This window comes from Corvus kubaryi, unplaced genomic scaffold (assembly GCF_017639235.1).
Source record: "Corvus kubaryi isolate FWS band 111438036 unplaced genomic scaffold, C.kubaryi_AGA036_p1.0 37357, whole genome shotgun sequence".
Lineage (NCBI taxonomy): Eukaryota > Metazoa > Chordata > Aves > Passeriformes > Corvidae > Corvus > Corvus kubaryi.
In genome coordinates, this window is record NW_024581117.1 from 3,190,537 (window position 1) to 3,213,318 (window position 22,782).

General features: G+C 40.2%; 1 protein-coding gene across 7 annotated transcripts in view; it reads left to right on the top strand.

Annotated features, from left to right (window-relative positions):
- Positions 1-590: 590 nt before the first annotated feature.
- FANCC (FA complementation group C) overlaps positions 591-22,782 on the top strand; it is an 80,677-nt gene continuing 58,485 nt past the window's right edge. For 2 of the 7 annotated variants that reach the window (XM_042033606.1, XM_042033607.1), the window contains exons 1-3: positions 10,143-10,386; positions 16,624-16,797; positions 19,451-19,538. In XM_042033606.1, the coding sequence (XP_041889540.1) occupies positions 16,633-16,797; positions 19,451-19,538 (253 nt within the window). In that variant the 5' untranslated portion in view covers positions 10,143-10,386; positions 16,624-16,632. Of the gene's footprint in view, positions 639-10,035; positions 10,096-10,142; positions 10,387-16,623; positions 16,798-19,450; positions 19,539-22,782 lie in introns of those variants that run through there. The other 5 variants (XM_042033603.1, XM_042033600.1, XM_042033604.1 and 2 more) reach the window with 5 other exon arrangements.

Below are 22,782 nucleotides of genomic sequence, written 5' to 3' on the forward strand. Positions count from 1 at the left end.
ATGTCCGTGTCACTTTGGTCTCCCTTTGGAGCCACCCCCTGAGCCGCACGCGCAGGGCCCGACTGGCTTTGCCCATCTTGCTGGTTCACCACGGAGCTTTCAGCGCGCAGGCAGCACAGGCGCCTCAGTTTCCTGGCGCGAGGGTCCCCCGGGAGTCCACGGGCCCTGAAGACCAACAGGGCTCCTGTCCCAGCTCCGGCTCACGATCTCCTGTGTTTGAGTCGGGAAGCTAAGTGTGTGCGGCTGGGGCAGGCTGAATCACAGATTCAGAATCGAAGAATCACAGACTATCCTGAGTTGGAAGGGGCTCGCAAGGACCATGGAAATCCAACTCCTGGCTGTGTGCAGGACATCTCCAAGTCACACCATGTGCCTGAGAGCCTTGTCCAAACGCTTCTGAACCTCAGACAAGCTTGGTACTGGGAGGTCTGTCCCAGTGCCAGACACCCTAGGCGTGAAAAACCTTCTCCTAATATCCAGCCTAAACCTGACACGGGTTCCAGCAGCAGGCCCCGCGCTCTCCCGGCTCAGCAGAGGACAGCCAGGCTGCCCGGCCCCGCCCCCCCGCGCAGGCGCGGCCCGGGGCAGCGGGGCAGCGCGCGCCAAAGTTCCAATGGTGCGGCGCGCGGCGGGCGCGGGTAAGGCGCGGGAGGGGCGGGACGGCGGCGGGCGCGGGGAGCTCCGGCGGGACCTGCCCGGGACTGGAGGGGAGCGGCAGCTTCTCGCCCGCCCTGTCCCCTAGGGCCGCGCCCCGGTGGTCGCGGGCCGGGGACTGTCGTGGTGGGAAGGGGGTGCGCCAGTGCGGATCATCCGCCTGCCTCCGCGCCCTCGCCCTCCGCTGGAGCTGGCGGCGAGGAGCCCGCCGGGGAAGGGGAGACATGGGCACCGAGGCGTCGGGCCGGCCCTCCCCGGCCTCCCCGGGGCTCTGAGGTTGGCAGAGGAAGGTGGCGATGGGGCCGGGCCTGCGCTACATCCTGAGAGCTGCGCTTGGCCCGGGCCCCCGGCTGCTGCCCGGGCTACTGCGTGCCGCATTCCTGTGGTCGTTGTGTTACCCATGCCAACGTGCCCCGTCCAGCCTGGCCTTGAGCACTTCCTGGGATCAGGCATCCACAGTTTCTCCGGGCAGCCTGTGCTAGTGCCTCACCGCTCTGAGTGTGAAAAGTTTCTATCTAACAATCTAAACTTAATCTGTCTAAGGCCATTCCCCCTTGTCCTGTCACTACATTTCCCCGTAAAAAGTCCGTGTCCAGCCTTCTTGTATTCCCCGTATAGGTACTATCTGGTACTGAAAACATCTGCAAAGAGAGACATCAACATCTGTGCTGTCTGTGTCTTGCTATTTCCCCTCTTTCTAGGGAGGAAACAGTGATAAAAGGTCATTTGGTGATATATGTGCAAGATGGGTGCAACAATAATGCATGGGTACCTTACTAAATGGTTGATAGAGGGAGGGGGAGTAAAGAGTTAACAGCTTTGTTTCTGATTCAGCAGACTTTGCCAGCTTTTGTACTGTGCAGTCTGACACTTGCAGACATCTGCTGTGGTGGAGGAACTCCAGTAGAGTAGGCTTTTAAAGAATACTGTCAGAAAATGTAGCTGGCCTTTTACTTAAACGAAAGATTAGGGAAGACAGATGTCCCGTAAGTGCTGGGAGAATTTGACGTTTTAAGTTTTGGGTTTTGGTTCACAAATGTAGGTCATTAAACTTCCACTCCTCTCAAAAATTTTCCAAATGGCCATTTTTCATGTGGGAGAATAACTAAAATAACTAAACTGGGATAATCCTCTCTATCAGAGTGAATAATCCTTTAGGTAAAATTACTGTGATATAACAATCTAGTGATGGGCTTTTGAAAACTAGGAGAATCTTCAGATTCTGGGAATTTTTTCTGATATGTAATTAAAGGATCTGAAGCTGCCCCCATATCACTCCCAGTGCAAACTCTGAATCTGTTATGTGAAAGGAAAGGTTTCTTGTCTGCGCCCATTAAATTAATTCAGTTTATGTTCTGAATTACATGGATTACTTGCTCCATTATTTGGGTCTGCGTTCTCCCCTTCTTTGCTCAAGATTGAAAAGTTGTGTCATAAGAATTCATCACCAAACGGTATTGGAAGCAGAAATGGAGCCATTGCGGAAGGTACAGTGTGAGGCGCTGCCAAGGCCATGGAAACACGTTGGAGTTTGCAGTTCCTGGGAATGCCTGGGGCGCGTTTGGCGCGGCGGGGCGGGTGCTCACTGCTGCCACCGGCTGGGCAGCGGCGGCTCTGCGGGGCTGGGCCCCTCAGCAGAGGCTTGGCTCCAGAGGTCGTGGCACTGGGAAAACGTGAGCCGGGAGCAGATCCCGAAGGTTATCTTCTCACTTACAAGCATGGATCAGGTTTTGATAATAACTTCTGTGCTTTTTATCGTAGTTTCCTCAGGAAGTGAGATCTGTGTGATTCTGCCTCTCCATAACTTTAGCTACTAAGAATTGAACCTGATAATTTTAACCAAGTTTGAAAGCAGGATAAAGGTTTTATGGTGAATTGCTCCAAACCAGGCCAAGAGACACTTCAGAGACAGAGAAGCAGGTATTTGCTTTATTCGGCACCAGGTGTGTGGGGGATCATTCCGCCTAACACACACACAGAGCACTCTATACAGTCCAGTGTTATGGCTAAAATTCATGAATATTCATCACATTCCTTGGGGTGGAGTGGTCATACAAATTACTTTTGGAAGTCATTAATATCATTAGCATACGTGCCGTGCACGTGCTGTGTACCCTGGTGGTTGCGCTGAGGAAGGGTCCTCCTCCTCCTAGTGAAGGCTAGTAGCCTTCATCACAGTGCACTCTTCACCTTTCTTTCTGGAGCATGCGCAGTCCTTTGTGGAATGATTTGGCAGCTTTTGTGCTGGTTTAAAACAAATTCTTGTTCTTATCTTGACAAGATTAAGGCAAATCCTGCTTCTTAGGTTTTGTGATTAACATTTCCTGTCTCTTAATAGTTAACTGTGCTTACATGAGTTAACTATTGATATCCCTTTCTCAGTGGCAATTCTATTCCTATTTATAGTCTAAAATTTGAAGGTGGGGCCAAAGAGAAAGACTGTTATTCACCATGTTGGGCAGCAGTCCTCCAGGACTGGACCACCTCCCTTACAAACACAGGCTGAGAAAGTTGGGGCTGTTCAGGTTAAAGAAGAGGAAATTGTGTGGAGAAGTCATAGCAACCTTCCAGTATCTGGAGGGGGCTTACAGGGAAGCTGAAGACAGACTCTTCATCAGGAACTGCAGTGCTAAGACAAGGGGGAATGGGTTCAAACTGATAGAGGGGAGCTTTGGTTTTTGTATTAGGAAGAAGTTCTTTCCTTGTGAGGGTGGTGAGACAATGGAACAAGCTAGCCTGGGACGTTTTGGATGCCCCATCCCTGGAAGTGTTCAAGGTCAGGTTGCATAAGTCCTTGAGCAACCTGGTCTAGAGGGCAATGTACCTGCCCACGGCAGGGAAGGTTGGGGCTAGATGATCTGTAAGGTCCCTTCCAGCTCATTAACATTCTGTGGTTCTGTGATTCCATCTGGTCAGCATATGCATAGGGACCAGCTGGGTGGTGTGCACATGAAATTAACCACAGGATACCATGGGTGAAAGTGTCATAATGGTGGGAATTGGGGTGATATTATGAGGAGTTAAAGCAACAAAGGATAACGCCTTTGAAGGCAGTCGACACAGTTCTATCAGTGGAGCAGCCTTGGGCGCTCAGTGTGCTTTTAAATTATAATTTCTTTTCTTCTTCCCTGAGACATATGTTTCAGTATACTGCCCTGCAATTGTGAAGGTGCTGCTTTTGGCAAAGATGTCAAAAGGAGGATCGGAGGGCGGAGGATCTTGTGAAGGGTGATGGAGATAGGTGAAACAAGTTTTTCCTGAAAGAAGAATGCAGGAAGTGTTAGAATCCTTCGATATACATGGAATAACTTTTGACATTTACAGGAAGATTTATATATTGCATGAGATTGTTCCCAAATAAAAATCTTCAATCTTTGATTTATCAGATGATTTTTTAAAAATTATTTTTAGTGAGTACAACATATGTCTTACTACATGTATAAATGGTAGAACAGCTTTCAAAAATCAATTCTTAAATTAAACAATTCAGCTTTCACCAAGAAGGGTATTCTCAGACTATATTTTTCAGTTAATGCTATAATAAATTGCTGTCATTGTTAATGTTATTAAAATGAAGACAGTGGTAATACACACTAAAAATCTGTCATTCCTTTCATGAAGCTTTGGAATTAGAAAATTCTTTGTGCTTGAGACTTGGTGGTACATACCACCAGCTCCCAAGAACACTTTAGGGCCATGGCAGTTAGTCTGCTTTCTAAGTTATAAGAATGTACAATATGTTAAATATTCTGTCCTTGGTGAGGGACAATAACTTTGCAAGTACTACAAAAGTATTTAAAAATTAGTAAGACTTACTTATGTGTTTTACTATAGAAATAATACTGCTTTTAGATGGCTAAGACAAATGGCATCTGATGATTCTGAGTTGCAAAATACTCTTTATTAGTATTATATTAATCATAAACTCATTAAACATAAATAATGAACTAATAAAGAGAAATCTAGATTATTTATATTAACAATTATAATCTACTCTTCTGAATTTGGGAAGTTTTGGTTACAGTTTCTTTAAAATTTGGTCAAGAATGCTTTTACTCTGTGTAATGGTAAAGGGCAGACTCCTGTCAGATGCTGTTCATGAGAGAATTCTTTTTTTAACTGTCTGCATGTGGTTGCAGGGTTGTGACATAGTACTTCTCCATGCATTTTTAACTTCCAATAGAAATTATATTTCTAAGCAATGCTGTGAGCTATAGTTTCATAATTTTACTAGTGATGAGATGTACAGGTATTACTGGACACAGTCTAAAGACAGATGACTTGCTCAAGTGTAACCTGCACAGAATAATTTATGGTAATCCTGAAAAATAAAGCCCCCAAAGCTACTGCAGCACAAGGAACTAAATATTTGAGAAGAATAATAAAAAAAAATTTAAGTGGCATAAATCTGATGTTACCAGATATTTGGTTTTAGTTTGTTTTTGAAGTAAATGAGTATATAAAAATGTACTATTCTTTAAAATCAGAGCAGAACTAATCAGACTTCCGTGGAGGTGAAGTAGCAAGACCCTCATTTGACTAACTTTAATGATTTCTCTAGTGTCATGTGTGAGATGTGTCATATGTGAGAATTGGACTTACAGGGTTCTGACTCCTGAAGCCAAATTTCAGTGCTGTCCTTCTTCCCTATTAGTAGATTCATTGGATATGTTTTTATTATAAATCTTGATTAACTATGTGTCAGTATTGAAGTATTCCAAACAGGACTGTAATAAGGTATCACAGTGCACAACTAAATTGACATATGTGAGTGTCCAAGGAGAAAAGGCCAAGAGACATACCACTAGCTAGTATTTCTTTTTCTTTGCTGTACATCAGAAGTTCTCATCTATCATCAACTGACCACATTCATAAGGAGCTTCCTTCCCATAAGAGAAAAACACAGCTTTAATTTCATGCCAAGGGCAAAACTGTGAGGTTTGCATGCACAGATGTGATAGAGGCTCTATTGGCAAGTCAGAGGATCCACTGTTAACAGATTAAAAAGTAAAGGCTCATAAAACATGCAGGAATAATTGACTGAAAATTCCACAAATCATTGTCTCATTGATTTGAATGTCAGTTCCCTGTCTTGAGTCTAAATGCCCACATAGCTAATTGTTTCTGCAGTATGAGTTTGACTGAGTGAATCACTGAAAGTCTTTGCTCTAGATGTTTCTGAGGAAACTTATCTCTTCTTGTTTGTGAAGAATGAATAGCCTGATTTAATGCCTGTGAATAGCATGAAACCTTGTCAATGGGCTCCAGGGACAAGTATCTGTGGGAGTGTGTTAAGATAATGTACAACAAAAAGGTGTAAATGTTGATGTGAGTGTCATGAAGTCATTTTTATTCTTCTGAAAAATACATTTTGCTTTTTCTGTCAGGTGTACTTAGTACCATAAATACATCTTTATTCTATTGATTTTATTCTGTGGCTATTTCTGAGTGTGAGTATTTAGAGAGAGAGGAGGGAAAAGTGTGAGACTCTTTTCTTTTATGCCAGAGAAATGCATTCTTTCATTTGCGAGCTTGCTTTCACTGTGGACTCTGAATACTTTTCACAGATTTTTACTTACGTTTACTAAGCTGTCACTGTTCATATAAAGGTAAGTATGTGTAATGTAAACTGGAAAGAAAATACTTTTCTGTTGTTGTGTGGTCATTTTCTTTTTGGTGGAATATTAACTGTCATTGTAAAAATTGTCATGTCATGCTTGAGGAGCTTAAGTTGAATTATAGATTATCTTTGAGAAAATCCTTGAAAAACAGTGTTTCCTAATAGGCTAGAACTTAGGAGATTTGTGTGCTTTATCTCTTTTTGTCATTTGTTTTCTCAGTGACTTTGAACTAATTGTTTTCTGTTTGTGCCTCTCTTTCTTTATGCTTAAGCAGAAATGCTTTAACTCTGTAGAACTGAGGGATTTCAGTGAAAGGTATGTGATTCATTACTAAATAAATATTAGAGGTTCTTATGAAAATGGGGAGAAAGAATTTACTTAGTATAAGAGTTACAACTGGACTGTATGAGTAGCTCTGGATATCAGTACCATAGTCAGTATTTTACCTTATGTTCAAACACTCGGTATAAAGAGTTTGGAACATATGTCTTCTTTTCCTATTCCTGGGTAAGCCAGGGGTGAAGCTTAATTTAGCAGTTGCATGGCTATTAAAGAAGCATTGTTGGAAATATGAAGCCTCTTAGTGTTCATTCATAGTTTAATTGAAGAAAGAAAGGCTAGTAGTCTTTCTTCTCTACATCTAAATAGGTTGTGTCCCTGTTGCTTTCCCTCTTGACCCCCACATCTTCTTAGCTGGAGGAAGATTATGTTCTGGCAGGAACTTTTTTAGGCTTTCCCACTGCCTCCTTGTAATTTTAGTATGTACAGAAGTGAGTGCTATTCCTTGATACTCTAATACAAAGGAATACACATTTTCTACTATTTTACAGGTCATATGTGACTCCTCTGACAAGAGGATTAATGTTCTAACTTGCTGTTGCGTTTAATGTATGTGCTTCTGCTTGGACATGAGGGAATTACTGTATAGTGTATTTGTTAATTGCAGAACTTAAAATGAAATTTCTAAAAAAGAAAGTGCCGAGGATTGGTGTATATGCAACATCCCTTCACTGATAGCTCAAAGTATGCAACTGACACAAAAGAAATGCTGTTTATTCTATGGTGAAACTTTGAATTAATCTCTACCTAAGCGGGTTTTTTTTCCCAGAGGATTTGAATTTTAAGGAAATAAATTTCTCTGTATTCTACTCAAGTAACATACAAGTTGATAGAAGAGGAGGCATCTGTGTTGAGGGAAACTTGGGTGGTTGGTTTGGTTTATGTTCAGATCAGAATGGAACAGAATAGACTATTTTGTTGGGACAAAAATCATCTAGTCCAACTGCTTGACCAATTCACAGCTGAACAAATGTTAACTTTGGTTAAGTGCATTGTCCAGAGGCCTCTTCTTAAGCTGCTTGACAAGCATGGAGCAAAATCCACATCTGTAGGAAGCCTGTTCCAGTGTTTGACCACTCTCCTGGTAAAGAAAGGTTTCCCAGTGTCCAGTCTGAACCTCACCTGATGAAGCTTTGAACCATTCACACATATCCTGTTACTGGCTTCCAGGAAATTCTGGGAAGAGATCAGCACTTCCCTCTGCATGTCCCCTCCTCAGGAAGCTGTACAGAGCAATGAGTTCACCATTTCAGCTCAGCCTCCTTCTCTCCAAACTAGACAAACCCAGAGCCCTCAGCTGCTCCTCACAAGATGTGCCTTCCAGCCCTTCCACCAGCTCTGCCGTCCTTCTCTGGACCATTCAAGAACCTTCCCGTCCTTCTCAAACTCTGGGGCCCTGCGCAGCACACAGGACTCAGGGTGAGGCCGCACCACGGCTGCATCCAGCAGGATGATCCCGATCCCAGCTGGTGCTGCCGTGTCTGATGCAGCCGGGATGGGGTTTGCCCTCCTGGCTGCCCGGGCACACACTGCTGACTCACACTGAGCTGCTGCCCACCAGCACCCCCAGATCATTTTTTTTCTGAAGTGTTGTTCTGTAGAGAAGAGGTTGAAGAAAGCCTTTTAGACATCTGAAATGACAGTATAAAATTTCTAATACTGGTTTTAAGCTATGGGAGACAGTGGTAACCACATGTAAAAGTTTAACTGAAAAAGTAGAATTGATATTTGGTACAAAAATTGCTCATTGTCTAGATAACTATAATTCATTCATTTCACTTTGGCTTACATGAAGCTTCGTGAGAGCATATTTGCTAGAATTGGGTACTGAAAACAGTATAGTCAGATAACCCAGATAACTGTTATGTGTCAAGCAACTGACAAGATAGGGAGTGATGCATTAGCTGGCAGATTTGATATAGGAGAATGGGTACAAACAATAGTGTCTCGGTTTGAGACAAGTTTAGGGGAAAATGCTTTGGAAGGAACGTCTCCTCCCCACAAGGCAGGTTTTAGCACTCCCTCCCCCACCAATACGAAAGGAATTTCTTGGATGAAAGTGAAAAAATTATTTATTTAACAAGCAGAGTGCTGGCAAGGCACAGGAAACAAATGAGTAATGTCAGATAATAAACATCCTCGATGTGGAGAAAGCCCGTGTGTTTAAAGTTCCCTCTGTAGCTGGCTCAGCCCCTCCTGCGGCCCAAGGCCAGGATGCAGCATCCCCACGGCCTCCCTGCCAGTCCTTGGGGTCCGATGGTCTGGTTCTCGGATCACAGCTCAGCTGAACAGTTCCACAAGAAGAAGTTCCAGAGGATTTTGGTATGCCAGTAGGGGAATATTCCTTGCCTCAGCTAACAGGCTGGCTAAAAGCAGGGAGGTGCTCCCTCGGCTCTGCAGCGGTGAGAACGCGGGGGAGTGTGTGAGTCCTTGAACACAAACCACGCTGAAGAATTCGCTCAGCTTCTCTCCCTCCTCTCCTGGACCCAGCTTAAAGCTACAGGACCCATTTCTGAGCAATAAGCAGATTATAGGGAAATACATTATTATCACAAAATCACCCCAAGACAAATAGATTTAATCGAACAAGAATTTACCATTATTGCTAAAAAGTCTAATTTTTCTAATGTGGTTACTTGGTAAGCTCTTGTGTGGATGAGCTTCTCACTGTCATGAAAACTTAATGTGAAGTTTGGATTTCATTGAGACTAGCAAAAATTTTGCCATTGATGTAAACAGAACCAGCACTTAATTCCTTTCCCTGTAACCTGCGAAATAAGATCTAATTTTTGTCATGTTTAGACTACTGTTATCAGAGACCAATGCACAATTGATGTGTAATGTTACTGTAACTATTAGTGAAGGTAAAGTGGTGTGGGCAATGACTGGACTTTTTGCAAAGTGGTGTAAAAATATTTTACTTTTATTTTTATGTTGCCAGGTACCAGAGACAGTTCTGTACAGTTCGTCCAGAGTTGCCTTTGTTTGCGTAATTGTTTTAGCTGCAGTGTCCCTTGTGTCATCTTTATTTCTGTTGTTGTCGCAGAAGTCTGCTGAAAATGAGCTGGGCTGCAGGAAAAGGCTCTGTCCAGCAAACTAAATCCAGGGATATTTGAACATTAATTTTCATTAAAGCTATCCCCCCCAAAACTTTATTCCTCAAGCGCTAGGAGAGATTTCTATGTTACAGTGACCTGAGTGTTACCAAATAGTTTTGTAAGGCTTGCTATTTAGATTGCAAGAAAAAATACATAATCCTTACTGAGGAAATATATTGAAAGGAGATGTACTTCACCCCCTTTCTCCCCCCTACATAGAAGATTATGAAGGTGGGTACTTGTTTGTGCTTCTGTTCGCTATGCCCCAGGATATAAATTTTAGCTTCTGCTGTATTTTGTGGTATATTGTTGTTACCTCTGTGGTGGATCACTGATCAGAGGAAAGCAATTCAGATACGGAAGAGCGAGCAGGGAGTTAAAGGGTGAGCTAGCAGCCCTCTGTTTTTTTCAAGTCTGGCTTTTGTTTTGGAAGGTCGTGTTGATCTGCTTAACATCAGTGTGCAGTGGTCAAATCTGGGATTTGCTTTATTGCCTTGAAACAAATTTCCATTTTGCGCATCCATCTGATTCCCTGTACTGGTATGGACAGCTTTATGTGGGTCTTGCTGGATTGTGTTCTGGCTACTGCTGACATTGAAATTCTTTTAAACTAGGCTGTTGCATGTTTTGGTACTTTGCCGAATTGCGTAGTGTCTTCTGCCAGAGATGTAAAGGTACTTTACTTTATTGCCTCTTTTCGCCTCTTAAATTTAACTTTAAAAGTACTAGTGGTGTTGGCGTGTTAGTAACTTTGTTGTGTTCCTTGCAGGAGTGGCTTCCAGTGGCTAGTGATAAGACTTTTTTACTCAATTTGTTCCTAAAAATCCATTAAGTGGGATGGTACTTACGTATTTTGTATTTGAAAGTACAGTTGATAACCTTCTTGCCCTGTTAAGATTCATTATGGAAAGGTAACAGATAACATCTGTTAAATTCGGTGATATCACTCCTGCTTTCACTGTTCCTATGGATAGAAGATAAGAGTTAGATGGATGTACTGAGATATTATTTCTGCTTTTCCCATTAAAGAAGGTTTTATTCTTAATTCTTAAACCTCTTGAAATGGGGTAAGTCAGAGGTAAGATCTGCTGCTGCAAGATAAACTATTGGAACCAGAAAGTTTTAAAATTAGTTTTTGTGTGAGGCAAATAAATAATATTTTTGGTGTCATGAAGCCTAATAAATGGAAATCACACAGTAAGCTGAGTTGGAAAGGACCCACAAGGATCAGCAAGTCCAGCTCCTGGTCCTGCACAGGACACCCTAAGAGTCACACCATGTGCCTGTGAGCATTGTCCAACCACTTCTTGAACTCTTCTCAGACTGGTGCTGTGACCACTGCCCTGTTCCAGTGCCTGGCCACCCTCTGGAAGAAGAAAGCTTTATCATGATCATACAGTCCTTTTGTGGGGAGAGGGAGATGTAATGTTTCAGAGTACCCAAGAAAGATCTGGTATGCATCCCAGCAAAGCTTGCTTCCTCAGGGCATCAAGTCTTCTCTAGACCTGCAGAGCAACAGAATGCAACTGGAAACATCATTTTGCAGTTTGCAGTGATGCTCAGATAAAACCTGTGCAAGAGGTTTAATATATATGCTGCCCACAAAAGTAGTCCTGCTAGGGGCCACAGTCGCTTAAAGATGAAAACTGTGCTCTTTTTCCAGTGAGACCTGATAAAATAATTCAGAAGGCAACTCTGTTAAATTGCCCATTATCAGAGTAAATACAGGAAACAAATATAGAGCAGCAAGATAGAAGAGTTAGTTACTTTCTCCAGAATTTTTAGTCTAAACGTTGAATGATAATGTCAGCCATCTGGTTGACATCTATTTAGTTTGCCAGATTTTACAGGTTGCTTAGCCAATATTGATTCCTTTCCTTTGGCAAAACTGTGTCCTTTGATTTATTTTCCAGGGAAAGATACAGTGGCATGCAGTTTGTTTTAATTTGGAAAGTGCATATAGACAGGCAGTTTTCTATAATAGTTGTATTTTCTTGCTGTCAGATATCTGTAGATGTAGGCACAAAGAGAAATAGGCAAACTTGTTTTTATCTGAGAAGCTACTAAATAAAAAATGAACATTAATCAACAGTGGTTGTAAGCATACCAGTCTGAAATGAAGATGGAAGTTATTCTCTTGATTATTCCTGACTGCTGGACTGCTAGTGTGTGTAGATTAGACTTAATACCAACCTATAAACCAGCTAATTTCTCAACAAGGGATAATGTGAAAAATAAGATGACAGGAATAAATAATGTATGTTTTTAATTTTCACATACTCTTGGGCCTTTCTGAAGTTTCTTAAAAAAAAATTGCTTTTTTCCTAATAAACTATTTTTTAAATTTATTTTTGGGGGGGTGGTAACATATTTTCTTTAAAGTAGGAAACAAATTATGTTTGCTCTTACTGTCTGTGTTAAATGTTAAATTTCCTTGGTAAGCAAAAGGAGACTTGTCAAGGTGAAGATGAAAAATATACTTGAGAACAAGGTGAAAGAACCTAATAGATACTTTATGTAGAGAAATAATAAATAAGAAAACAGTAATGATGATCAGGATAATAGTTGCTTTTTTTCTTGGCATACCTTCAGAATATCCATTAGATAGTAAATTTGTGACATGATTATCATAATCTTTGAAACATCAAAAAAGTTAATACTCTTCTGTTCTATTACTGTATCAACCATGCTGTACCACCATTGCGTTAAGGGTGATTAAGGAGTCAAAATGATGGTATCTTTTGATTATATAATATACTGAAGTGCTTACCTAGTATCTGGTCTCCTAATTGCTAGTATTAGTTTCCTAATATCTAAATATGCACAAAAGGACTGTTCTACTGTTTTTGTAAGTATTAAAACCCCTTAAAAATAGTCTGGAATTTGGAACATATATTTGTGTGTTTTGTTAGCTTAATGGTGACCTGTTCTGCTTGTGGCTTTTGGACCCTGATGTCACTAAGAGTGTTTTTACCTGTTTCCTTATTTTGTGTTTTTCCTCATAAGCTAAGGTTGCTGGTGGGTAGGATTTAAGAGAGGAGGAGGTAGAGGAGGAGGAGTGGCAAGTAAAATGTTTGTTTGGAGCATGGAGCTACTTGTCACTGATTAAAGGAAAAGTGAGAGCTCCATACCTTGAATGCAAGTTTTAGTCATATTTATTTGGAATGCTGTGACATGAGGCAATATTGTATCTTAATGGTATCTCAAAGATCCTTCTACTTGAAAAGCTTTATTTTAATTTAGCAGCTGAATTTACAAGATTAAAGAAAAATTAAGTCATATAAGTTCAATAGTAATTTTTGTCAACCTACTAAAGTCAGATTTGGGGACTTTGCCTCAAGAGTTAGTGACTGATCTGTGTGTCTGGTATATTTTCTTTTTAATCAGGTTATTTATACATTTGGTAACTTCGCTGTGTGTTTTCCAGTAATGTTGAGATGAAGACAGGAGTAAGCTATATTAAACTAATTGCTCTTTTCAGGACTAGATGCTATAGTTAAAGTAAACAATCAATAAAATAACTATTTCGTAGGAAACTTCCAATGAAAACAAACACATACAGCTTAAAAATCATGCTATTGGAAATAGGGTGCTCTTGGAAATAATGTGGAATAAGTAGCGCTGTGATGCAGAAAACTCTAATGTGTATTAAATTAATCACATTCTTGATCAAGGATGGTTTGAAGCACGTAGTAAATGCTAAACAAGGGCCAGTAGCCTATATGAATAGTGCAGGAATTCCTAGAAATGGCACTTCGTTGTATTCTTCTGTTGATCTCAGGACAATTTTATAAAAAGTGTGAATTGATGGTATTCCAAAGCAGAAAGCAGCAATGCCTTTATAATTTTTGTGATTATAATTCTTGAAAACCTACATTCAGCCCTGAGCTGAGTTGAGTGAGTTGGAGCATGGTGCTAATAACGCCGAGGTCACGGGTTCCATTCCCACAGGGACCACTCCCTTAAAAGTTGAACTCGATGATTCTTATGGGTCCCTTCCAACTCAGAGGATTCTGTGATCATGTAATAGTTGCTGTAAGGGATTCTGCTGCCATTGAAACGATGAGAGTAGTTTTTACCCAAAGCTTTACAGAAGCGTACAACCCTTCCTCCTTCCCCCGCGTCCCCCCACCAAAAAAGTGCAAAGATCTTTACATGTCTCTCTAAATGGTTTATTCCAAACATGCACTGCAGATTACCTCTTGTCTTTATCACAGGGGTCATTTGTTCCTTATTGTTGATCTATTAGGATTTTAAGCAGTTTCAGAAAATTAACTGCACAGAAAAACACATATATTTGTTGTTTAATCCACTTTGGAAATGGACATAGAATTGACTCCTCTATTTTTTGCCCATAAATGTATCTGTGAATTGAGCATTAAACTTCAGCTAAAATTTCGTAGCTATGCTTTAGAAACAGAGCAGTGTTTCATTTTCATCAGAAAATTACATGAAGAGATGAAGTCCAGGACTGATCCTTCTGAGGATAGGTTCTGAACTCTAGAATGTATAGTTGGGTTTTTTTCGGTCCGGGTTCTTTGCTTGTGCTTTCATGCAACAAGGTGAGGGTTTTGAATAGCACTGAACATAGAGCTACTTTGTCTTCTGTGTGATTATTGCAAGTCTGTTGATGGGAGAATACTTTGCTCATGCAGATATTCAGGACAGATATTTTAAGGAATTAGCTATCAGAAACAGTAAAAAAATGCACACTTGCAGTTCTCAGCATAGAGAAGAGATACACTTCTAAGATGTGCTGATGTTCTTATTTTTGACCTTTTTTTTTTTTTTAATAGTAGTAGTAGTTAAATAGAATGTGCAGCTCAGTCTTTGTTTATATGGCAGTGGCTCTGGACCAGTTAAGGAATTGACAAGGAGTCTCTCTGGACCAGCAATCCAGTTTATTTAGCTGTAATAAAGAAGGGCGATAGAACACCTTTCTTACTGGGGAGCTGGGATCTCAGACTTCTGGAAAAAGATATGTGATGGCTGTGCCATTCTGCATATGGGAGTAGTAGAAACAGGTACTTGGTATATTCAATTATCCTGCTTGATTTGCTTTACTTGGATCCTCAGTTAATGCTTAATAAACTCATGACTGGGCCCAAAATGCTGGAGTTTTTGTGGTTCCTCTTTTTTTGATTGTTTTGGTTTTCCTTTTTCTTCTCGTTTCCTAAAAGTTTTAGGAGCCATTTTGTTAGGGGACTGATTTTTCAGTTATTTGGGAGGTTTAATCTTATCTGGGAACATCAAGTAGGCTGATTAATTTAATCAAATGTGGTAGTTCACTTCCTGGCTTTAACTTGTTCTGAAAGTCTTTCATATGTTCATCCTGTGGTGATAGAAGTATTTGATGGCTAATTGCCACTGGGACCTGTGTCGCTTCAGCCAGCTACTGTGATGATGTGTCTCATAGCCTGTTTTGATACTCAGAGAAGATCAGTAAGATCTTGGCACTGCACAGATCCCTTAAGAGCTCTGTTGGCAGCAGCAGTTGCAGACAGAAATGGGAGTATAATAAAGAACAAGAGCAGTGGCTTTGATTACTTGTCTTTGAACAAGTTTGGGTCAAATACACATTGTACTCTAGGAATCCAGTAGCTTAATCTCAAGGGGGGTTTTTTAATTTATTTTTTTCTGGACAGGATCCAAACTCAAATAATAGTTGTGATTCACTATAGGCTATTTATTTATTTATTTATTTATTTCTCTTAGACATTAAACAAGCTTATTAACAAGCTTCAAATTTTTATCTGGCTCAGATTAGCATGCTATACAAATGCTGTGTTTGTAAGGGTTAACTGTAGAAAGCAAGCTTGGTTTGCAGGGCAGCTGTAGAGGTTCTGGTTTATTTTTTTGGTTTATAGCTTGCAAAGGTACATATTCACTGATTTCTGTGGCATCTCTGAGTGTCTAAATTTGTTTCCAAGTGGGCAGCGATTCATTTCTGAAAACATCCTCCACATTCTGTTAATTGACCATTGTCTTTACAGTTTTGACAAAAAGAACAATGATTGAAAGGCTGCAAGAGCTCATTTGCTCATTTGGCCTAAGGAGTGTTTCTTTCAGAGAGATTTAAAGGTAGTTGTACTGCCTGCTGTACTATTTTCTGTCCTTCTGTCAAAGAAAAATATAATAGAAAAGCAGAAAAAAATGTGTGCTGTTTTTCAGTATCTTTTACTGGGACAGTTTGGTTGGATTTTAATGTTCTGGCTTGGTGATAGTGCTTCTCTCTTGAAGACCGGGGTTTTAGAGTGAAGTGTGCCATAGGGTGTAGGTCATTTATGGTACAGCTTTCATTCAGAACTGAGTTTTATGTAAAGCTACACATGGTTATATTATTTCCCTCTTATTTGTATGGTATACAAAGAGAAACAGAACTGAGATATTAAATTTATTAGTTTCTATTCGGAGAATACTGTTTTTTCACTTGAAGCTAATGATCAATTACAAATACAGAAATTACAATGAGCAAAGGCCTCCTAGTGCCTTTTGTTTTGATTGAGCCTGATTTTCATTTATCTTGGAACAAACATTTTTAGTTGTTCTTCATACATAGCATTCGAAACAAATGCGCGCTCAAATTATTCTAAAATTCTGAGTGAAATATTGGTGATGACAAATTTAGATAACAAGAGCCTGAAACACATCTGGGTGTTACATTCATTCTAAGATAATTTACTGATTACTGTGCCCCCTTTGCTACTTTGTCATAATGGAGTTATTAGTTTACCCTCTTAATATCACACATAAAATTGCCAGCCTTATGAGATGGAAACACAGACACTCCCTACACCTTCTTTCTTGTGTGTACATGAAAAAGGTAGCAGAAGTCCCTCTTTGTATATTCATTCTTGGTTTGAAGCCAGTGCTTAGTGGTGCCTGATGTGGACTAAAAGTATTTTTTTCAGGATTGTGGAATGGATCAGGACACTACAGTGCCCAAACTGAACTTTGGGTATTGGTTGGATAAAGCTATTGAATGGGGTCAAGCCACTACGTTGGAATCCCAGAAAGATGTGTGCCTTCACTTGCCTCAGCTCCAGGAATTTCTACATCAGCTTTATGAAACAATAAAACATTCGGTAAGTGACTTTAGAGGGAAGAGTGACCTATTTTGAAGAGGTCCTCTGAAACAATCTGCACCATGTTTTGGCAAAACCAGAAGCTAAAAGTAGCAAAGAGGTTTGTCTTGTTCACCTAATGTATTGCTGGATCAGAGGGGCAAATTGGGGAAACAGTCACAGGTAATGGAAACAGGAGAATGCTTCCTGCTTCCCTGATTGTCATAGGTTAGCAAGCATAGTCCCGGAAGGGATGTCCTTGCCAAGGGATGCTTACAGTTTCCTCTGGGACCTGACAGAACCTATCAGCTGGCCAGTTTGAATATGGACAATTCTTTAAGCCACTTAAAGTTGTGACCGCCTCTGTGATCCACATTTAAGAATAGTAAACCCCAAGGCAGAGTCTCTCTCTCGTTTCCCGTGCTGGGACAGGTGGCTGCGGGCCCCGTGTGGGGGCCAGCGGGCCCAGCCCAGGCCCTGCTCGGGCCAGGCTGGGCCGGGCCACGGCCATCCTGGAGCCGATGGGCCCTGTTCCATCCGTGGAACGTCCCCCCCCCAGCCCTGCTGTGGGCAGCCGGAGCGGCTCGGCCCCCCCTTCCCCACTTCGATAAGCAACATTCCAGCTGCAAGGCCGAGGTGAGATTAACCCTTTTAGTGCTGTGAAGAGCTGAAAACCTGAGGGAAGAGAAAGAGGAGATGCTTAAAGCTGAAAGTCTGTTGTAAAGCTATATGTCAGAGTACCCATTGTAATTTCATGAAGGCATGGGGGGTGGAGCGTTCAACTCGTGCACAAAAGCACCTGTGCTGAGATAGGCAGATGCTGATGCAGCTGTAATTTCATGAGAAGTTTGGACAGGGAGAGATGGAAGCGATGAGGACTTCTGCTCCAAATGGGAAAGGAGAAACCTCAGTTCCTAGAGATGCTCCCAGAGATAGTCCTAAAGATGAAGATGAGAAAGACCCTTTGCTCCCAGGGAAGGAGAAGGGCCTCTGTTCTTAGAGATGAAATGCTCCCAGAGATGGGTGAAGAGAACTTTTTTTTCTGAACAGCTCAACCTTAAAATTGTACCCCAAAAAACTTCAAGAGTGGACCCTTGAAAGCTGTTGTGGGAAAAGCTGCAAGTTGGGGGAAGGGACTCACATGCGAGCAGAGAGACTCCTCTTCCTAAATGGACTGAACAAGTTTGTTATGGAAGTGATGAACAGACTGAACATCTCAAGGGTTGTCTTTTTCACATTGTCAGTGGGAGAAGGGAGGAAGGTGGGGGGAAGAGAAGAGTTCTGAAAGTGTGGTATGATTTTTTTTTCCCCCTGTTTTAGGTCTGTTAATAAACTTCTTTATGTTCTTTCAAGTTTGGTGCCTGTTTTGCATTTCTCCTAATTCTTATCTCACAGAAGATAAACAGTAATGAGCATTTTGGACCAAACCACTACACTAAATTGGTGTTTCCACCCGGTTACAAACCCAACCCGCTACACTGATTTATTGTGAAAGGAGCTTTTTCTTCTTGATTGGTTGATGTCACGTGAAATTTCCCAGCCAATGCTCTAGCCTCTTAACAAAAGTCTTTAAATAAACAAGAATTTGATTGTGGTTGTCAGGTCATAAACTGGATGATTTAAAGGCCTTAACATGCAAAACTGTAACTGATCTTTTAAATCTTAGAGGGTCTGCTGGCACGTTAACCCTAGTGTTACGGCACACAGTGCATTCTAGCAGCATGGTCAGATCACTGGCATAAGTTGCTGCCTCTTCTATTTGGTAATTTAATTATTGTCTGCATTCACTTGAGTAAATGTAGTTGTTCATGTTTAGTTGCTAATATGTTTTCCTGAGCATGGCTTTTTCAGTGTATATATCCAGTATAATAGCTTTAGAAGTACTGCATTATGGGCATAAGGCTTGCTTCTTATGGAAGTTCTTATTTTTAAATATTCTTATCTGTAGAGTGTAAAGTGAGGCTTGTTTCTGAACTGAATTTAAATTTTAAATTTTAAGTAAAAGGTTTTGGGGGAGTGGAGTTTCTTCCCATATTTGTATTTCTTTTTCCTTAAGGGGGAAAAAACCATTGCTACCTCATGTAGTTCGAGGCATGGCCTTAAATGGACTTTGTGAATATGGCCCCAGAAACTCTTGGTCTACATGAGACAAATTTAAGGAATTTATTGCAAGTAGCAGGAGATGGTTATCATCCCTGTTACTTGCATGTTATCTCAGCACAGCACTATTTTTCAAAGCCTTCATTTATTAGATAGTAAAGCTAAAAAAATGGTGACATACAACTGCTTACACAGGATTGTATATAAACTACGTTGTTTACTACTTTTATCGTGAAACTGCTTTCTATTTGGTTAGAAGTTAAATGTTGGTTTGTTACTGGCTAGTCATTAAGTTAATTTAAAGAAAGCAAGCAGAAGTAACAAGGATAATTTTATGCCATAGCAGGTATTAATTTCTTCAGAAACTGTGAGACAGTGTATTATAGCAATGAGGTTCAGCAAAAATGCGTGTTTATTAGGCATTTAATACAATGAAATCTATACTTGCTGGTTACTAATACTGATCTGGTTGCTGGGTGTGAGGCAAATGAAAAAATTTTCTAACATAGTTAAGTATTAGGTAAGGAATATGTGCAGTGTATTTACTTTCTTTTTGTTTGTTTTTATGTTTTAGCAGAGTTCAACTGTAGCAATCCAGCAGTTCCCTTTAATTGGACAGCTTCTAGGAAGGCTCTGTTGGAATCCTTTTGTTATAGGATATGGTAAGAATGTGTAAAGATATTTCTGCAACAGTTCTATGAACCTTATTCTGTAGAAATTAGGAAAATATGACTTGTTACATACCATGATTTTTTTCCATAAAAGCACAACATTCTTTTTTACTGAAGTAAAATTAAGAGATTAAAAGGCTGTGTTATTTAAAATATATGGCTTTCAGAAATGTTAAGTTCACTTTTGGATCTAATTAATTTCATGGTTTAGTTATGGAATCTTGGCTTGGGACCAGTAGATTTTAAACCCAGTGAGTGTTTATGTTCATCATGATTTCCCTTCTCATTTTTTGTTGTATTGATTACATTTTGCTGGAGTCTCAAAATGTACAAGATCTAGTGCTTCAAATTACTTTCACTAGAAGTTTCCTTCAGTATGTATCAGAATATTATATATGCTAAGATAGAAGAATTAACTTTTCTGATATGTGTGTTTTTGTAATTAGCCTAAGTTATGATTGTGTTTGTTTTTATTGAATTCTGAAGATGTATTTTCCCTATCTCTCCATCCTTAACTAGTGAAAATGTGCATAGAACCAAAATTAAAACAGTAAAGGGGTAACATAGGAAAAAAGCATATGAAAAAACAAAGTGCTCTTACTGGTGGTGAATATGTGTGTGAGTGAGAGTATAGAAGAGAATATTATTTTGGCACAGGAAAAACTGTTGGGAGGGAGGAGACACTCCTTGTACTATGTCATCAACATTTCTGATACATTTTTCAGGAACTGAAATGTTGATATTTTGATAAATTACTTGGGATCTCATTTAAGCAGAAAACTAACTCTGAGCTCCTCTGTGAGCCCCTTAAAACAACTTTTTATCAGTCTTTTGCTCTTATTACAACTACAAATAAAAAAAAAGGGAAAAAAGAAAAAAAGTAACAACATGTGTTTTCTGCTTTATGCTTCCTTTTGGGGGAAATACAGAAAAGGGGAATTTTGTTTTCACCTCAAGGGTTTACTAACTCAAGCACAGCATACATCTTCTATTTTGGCTTTGTCTTCTAGACAGCTCTAAGCACGGACAATTAACTTGTCTGTAAAACACATAGTAGATGTGTGTAATGTCAGCACTTCGCCTCTGAAAGGAAAATTTGGGAAGGAACCATAGGTTTAAACATAAACCAGTTTTGCAGAGCAAATGTGTGTTTTTTGAAAAACTTTTTCATACTTTACAGATGTATTTTTACAGTGGAGAGGTTTCCCTTTCAATCATAGTTTTTGAGTATGTTGGTAACCATTGATGTTGATAATTACACACACGCTTTGCTTCTAAGTTTTTGTTTGGAATACGCAAGTCTTTAGACAATCAGTTTTTCTGAGCTGACAGTGTATTGTGTTATAGAAAGTAGCTTCACCTATATTTCTCATCAGAGTTGAAAGCCATCTGTGTCTGCTTTTGGCTCCTTTTTGCAAAAATCCCAGCAACACATTCTTAGTTTCCTCTACTTCTTTCCTCTTTTTTGTGTTCCTTCAGCATTTTCTGAAGCTGCAAAAACACTTTTTTGCAAGTTGATCATTACCTCTGAAGTTTGCTTGAGAATGAAGTTTTACGACAGGTTTCTTTTTTTGTCTCAAAGTGGCAAGCAAGCCAATTCAGAGAACTTTACTTGCTGGAAATGGAATCCTTCACTTTAGTGCTTAAAGATTTTCTGACATCAATAGACCTGAAGATATCTGCTTTTACATTCCCACCACTTCCTCTTCTTAGAGCCACCTGAACACTCTTTGGACTGCTGGCATTTTAGATTCAGCAGTTTTTCATTTTGTTTGGCACTGGTTCTGAAGATATCCTTTAAGATAATGCTGGCTGTAGCAGATGCTGACTCTCAAGTGGCTTTCATGTAATTTCTCATTTGGATAAATAGCTCATTCAGGCCTGTGTCTGAGACCAGGCCACCCTCACAGAAGAAGGAACTAATTTTGTTCAATTCAGTCTTTCATACTAATAAATGGAGAAGGAAAAACATTATACTTCTGCCTCATGTCCAAACCACAATACCTATCACCTGAGATGAATGTCTGTTGGTGCTGGAAGCTGACATGGCTGACCACTCAGTGTAGAAAGCATGGTCTCCAAGGGAAAATAATCTCCTCATAAACACTCCTGAGCAGGAGGTGACCAAGTTAGCCTTATTTAGAATGCTAATGTGAGGGAAGCACGACTGAAGAAAATCTCATGGCTGTACTTGTGGTCTTAAACCACAAGGGATACACAAGGAATTCAGTCTTGGTAAGGAATTCCAGTGGTTTTTTGTTTTTTGGTTTTCTTTGTGGGCTGTGGGATTATCTTCTCAGTAGGACCCTCCTGGTTTGAGTTTTGAGCTCAAATGTCTTGAATCCCAAACTAATACTATAAATGCTGGGGGATTTCTTGGTGGCTCTGTATGTCAGTACATGTGTGTGAGCGTGCAAGCTTGGGAATGCATTCATTTCCATAGAAAGCTCAGTTTTAGCTAATGAACATTTTCTGATACGTTTCAATAAAATTGTACAACAAGTTCTAAAAATATTATTTCTGTCTGTAAGATGAGGGTTTTCTTCCTTCCATCTGGCCCCATTCATGACAGGTTATTTATAAACTGACTGTGCTCAGGATGATTGAGGCTACACAGTGTTATGAGAAAAACATTCCTTTTTGTTCTTTGTTTCTTTTTTTTAAAAAAATTTTTGTTGTGAGATTGGCAGGAAAGAAGGACAATCTGATTGATCATAAAGGTTTGGACTTTTGACTGGTTGACTGGTTTGAGGTGTTTTAGGGGGTTTTTGTTGTTGTTTTGTTTTTCTTTATTCCTTTTTGTCAAAAGTCCAGCAGATAGGTGGTAACCTCTTCTGAGCTGTAATTTCCACCTTTTGAGTTTTTAATTTTACTTCTGTGGATGTATTAATTGGTTATTTCGGTATTAGGCATTCTTTCATGCCATAGTAAGATCAAATGCCTTGTTTGTATCCTGATAATGCTTTTCAGTGCATATCATGATGGTATGTTTTCCATGGAGATCACAGTTGCTAGAAAACTGTGAGGAAAAAATCCACCAGTAGGCTTTTTATGGTTCTGTGTTTGGTCTTTTGATATGATTATCTTTTGCAGCTGCAGTAATTATTTTAAGATCGGTCTTAATCTTCCCGTCTTTCATCCCTTGTTCAGGGCAGCTGTGAAAAGAAAACAGTGAACCAAGAGTTGCCCTCAGAGCGTGTCATAGGGTATATCAGCAAGAGGATTGTATGGGCCT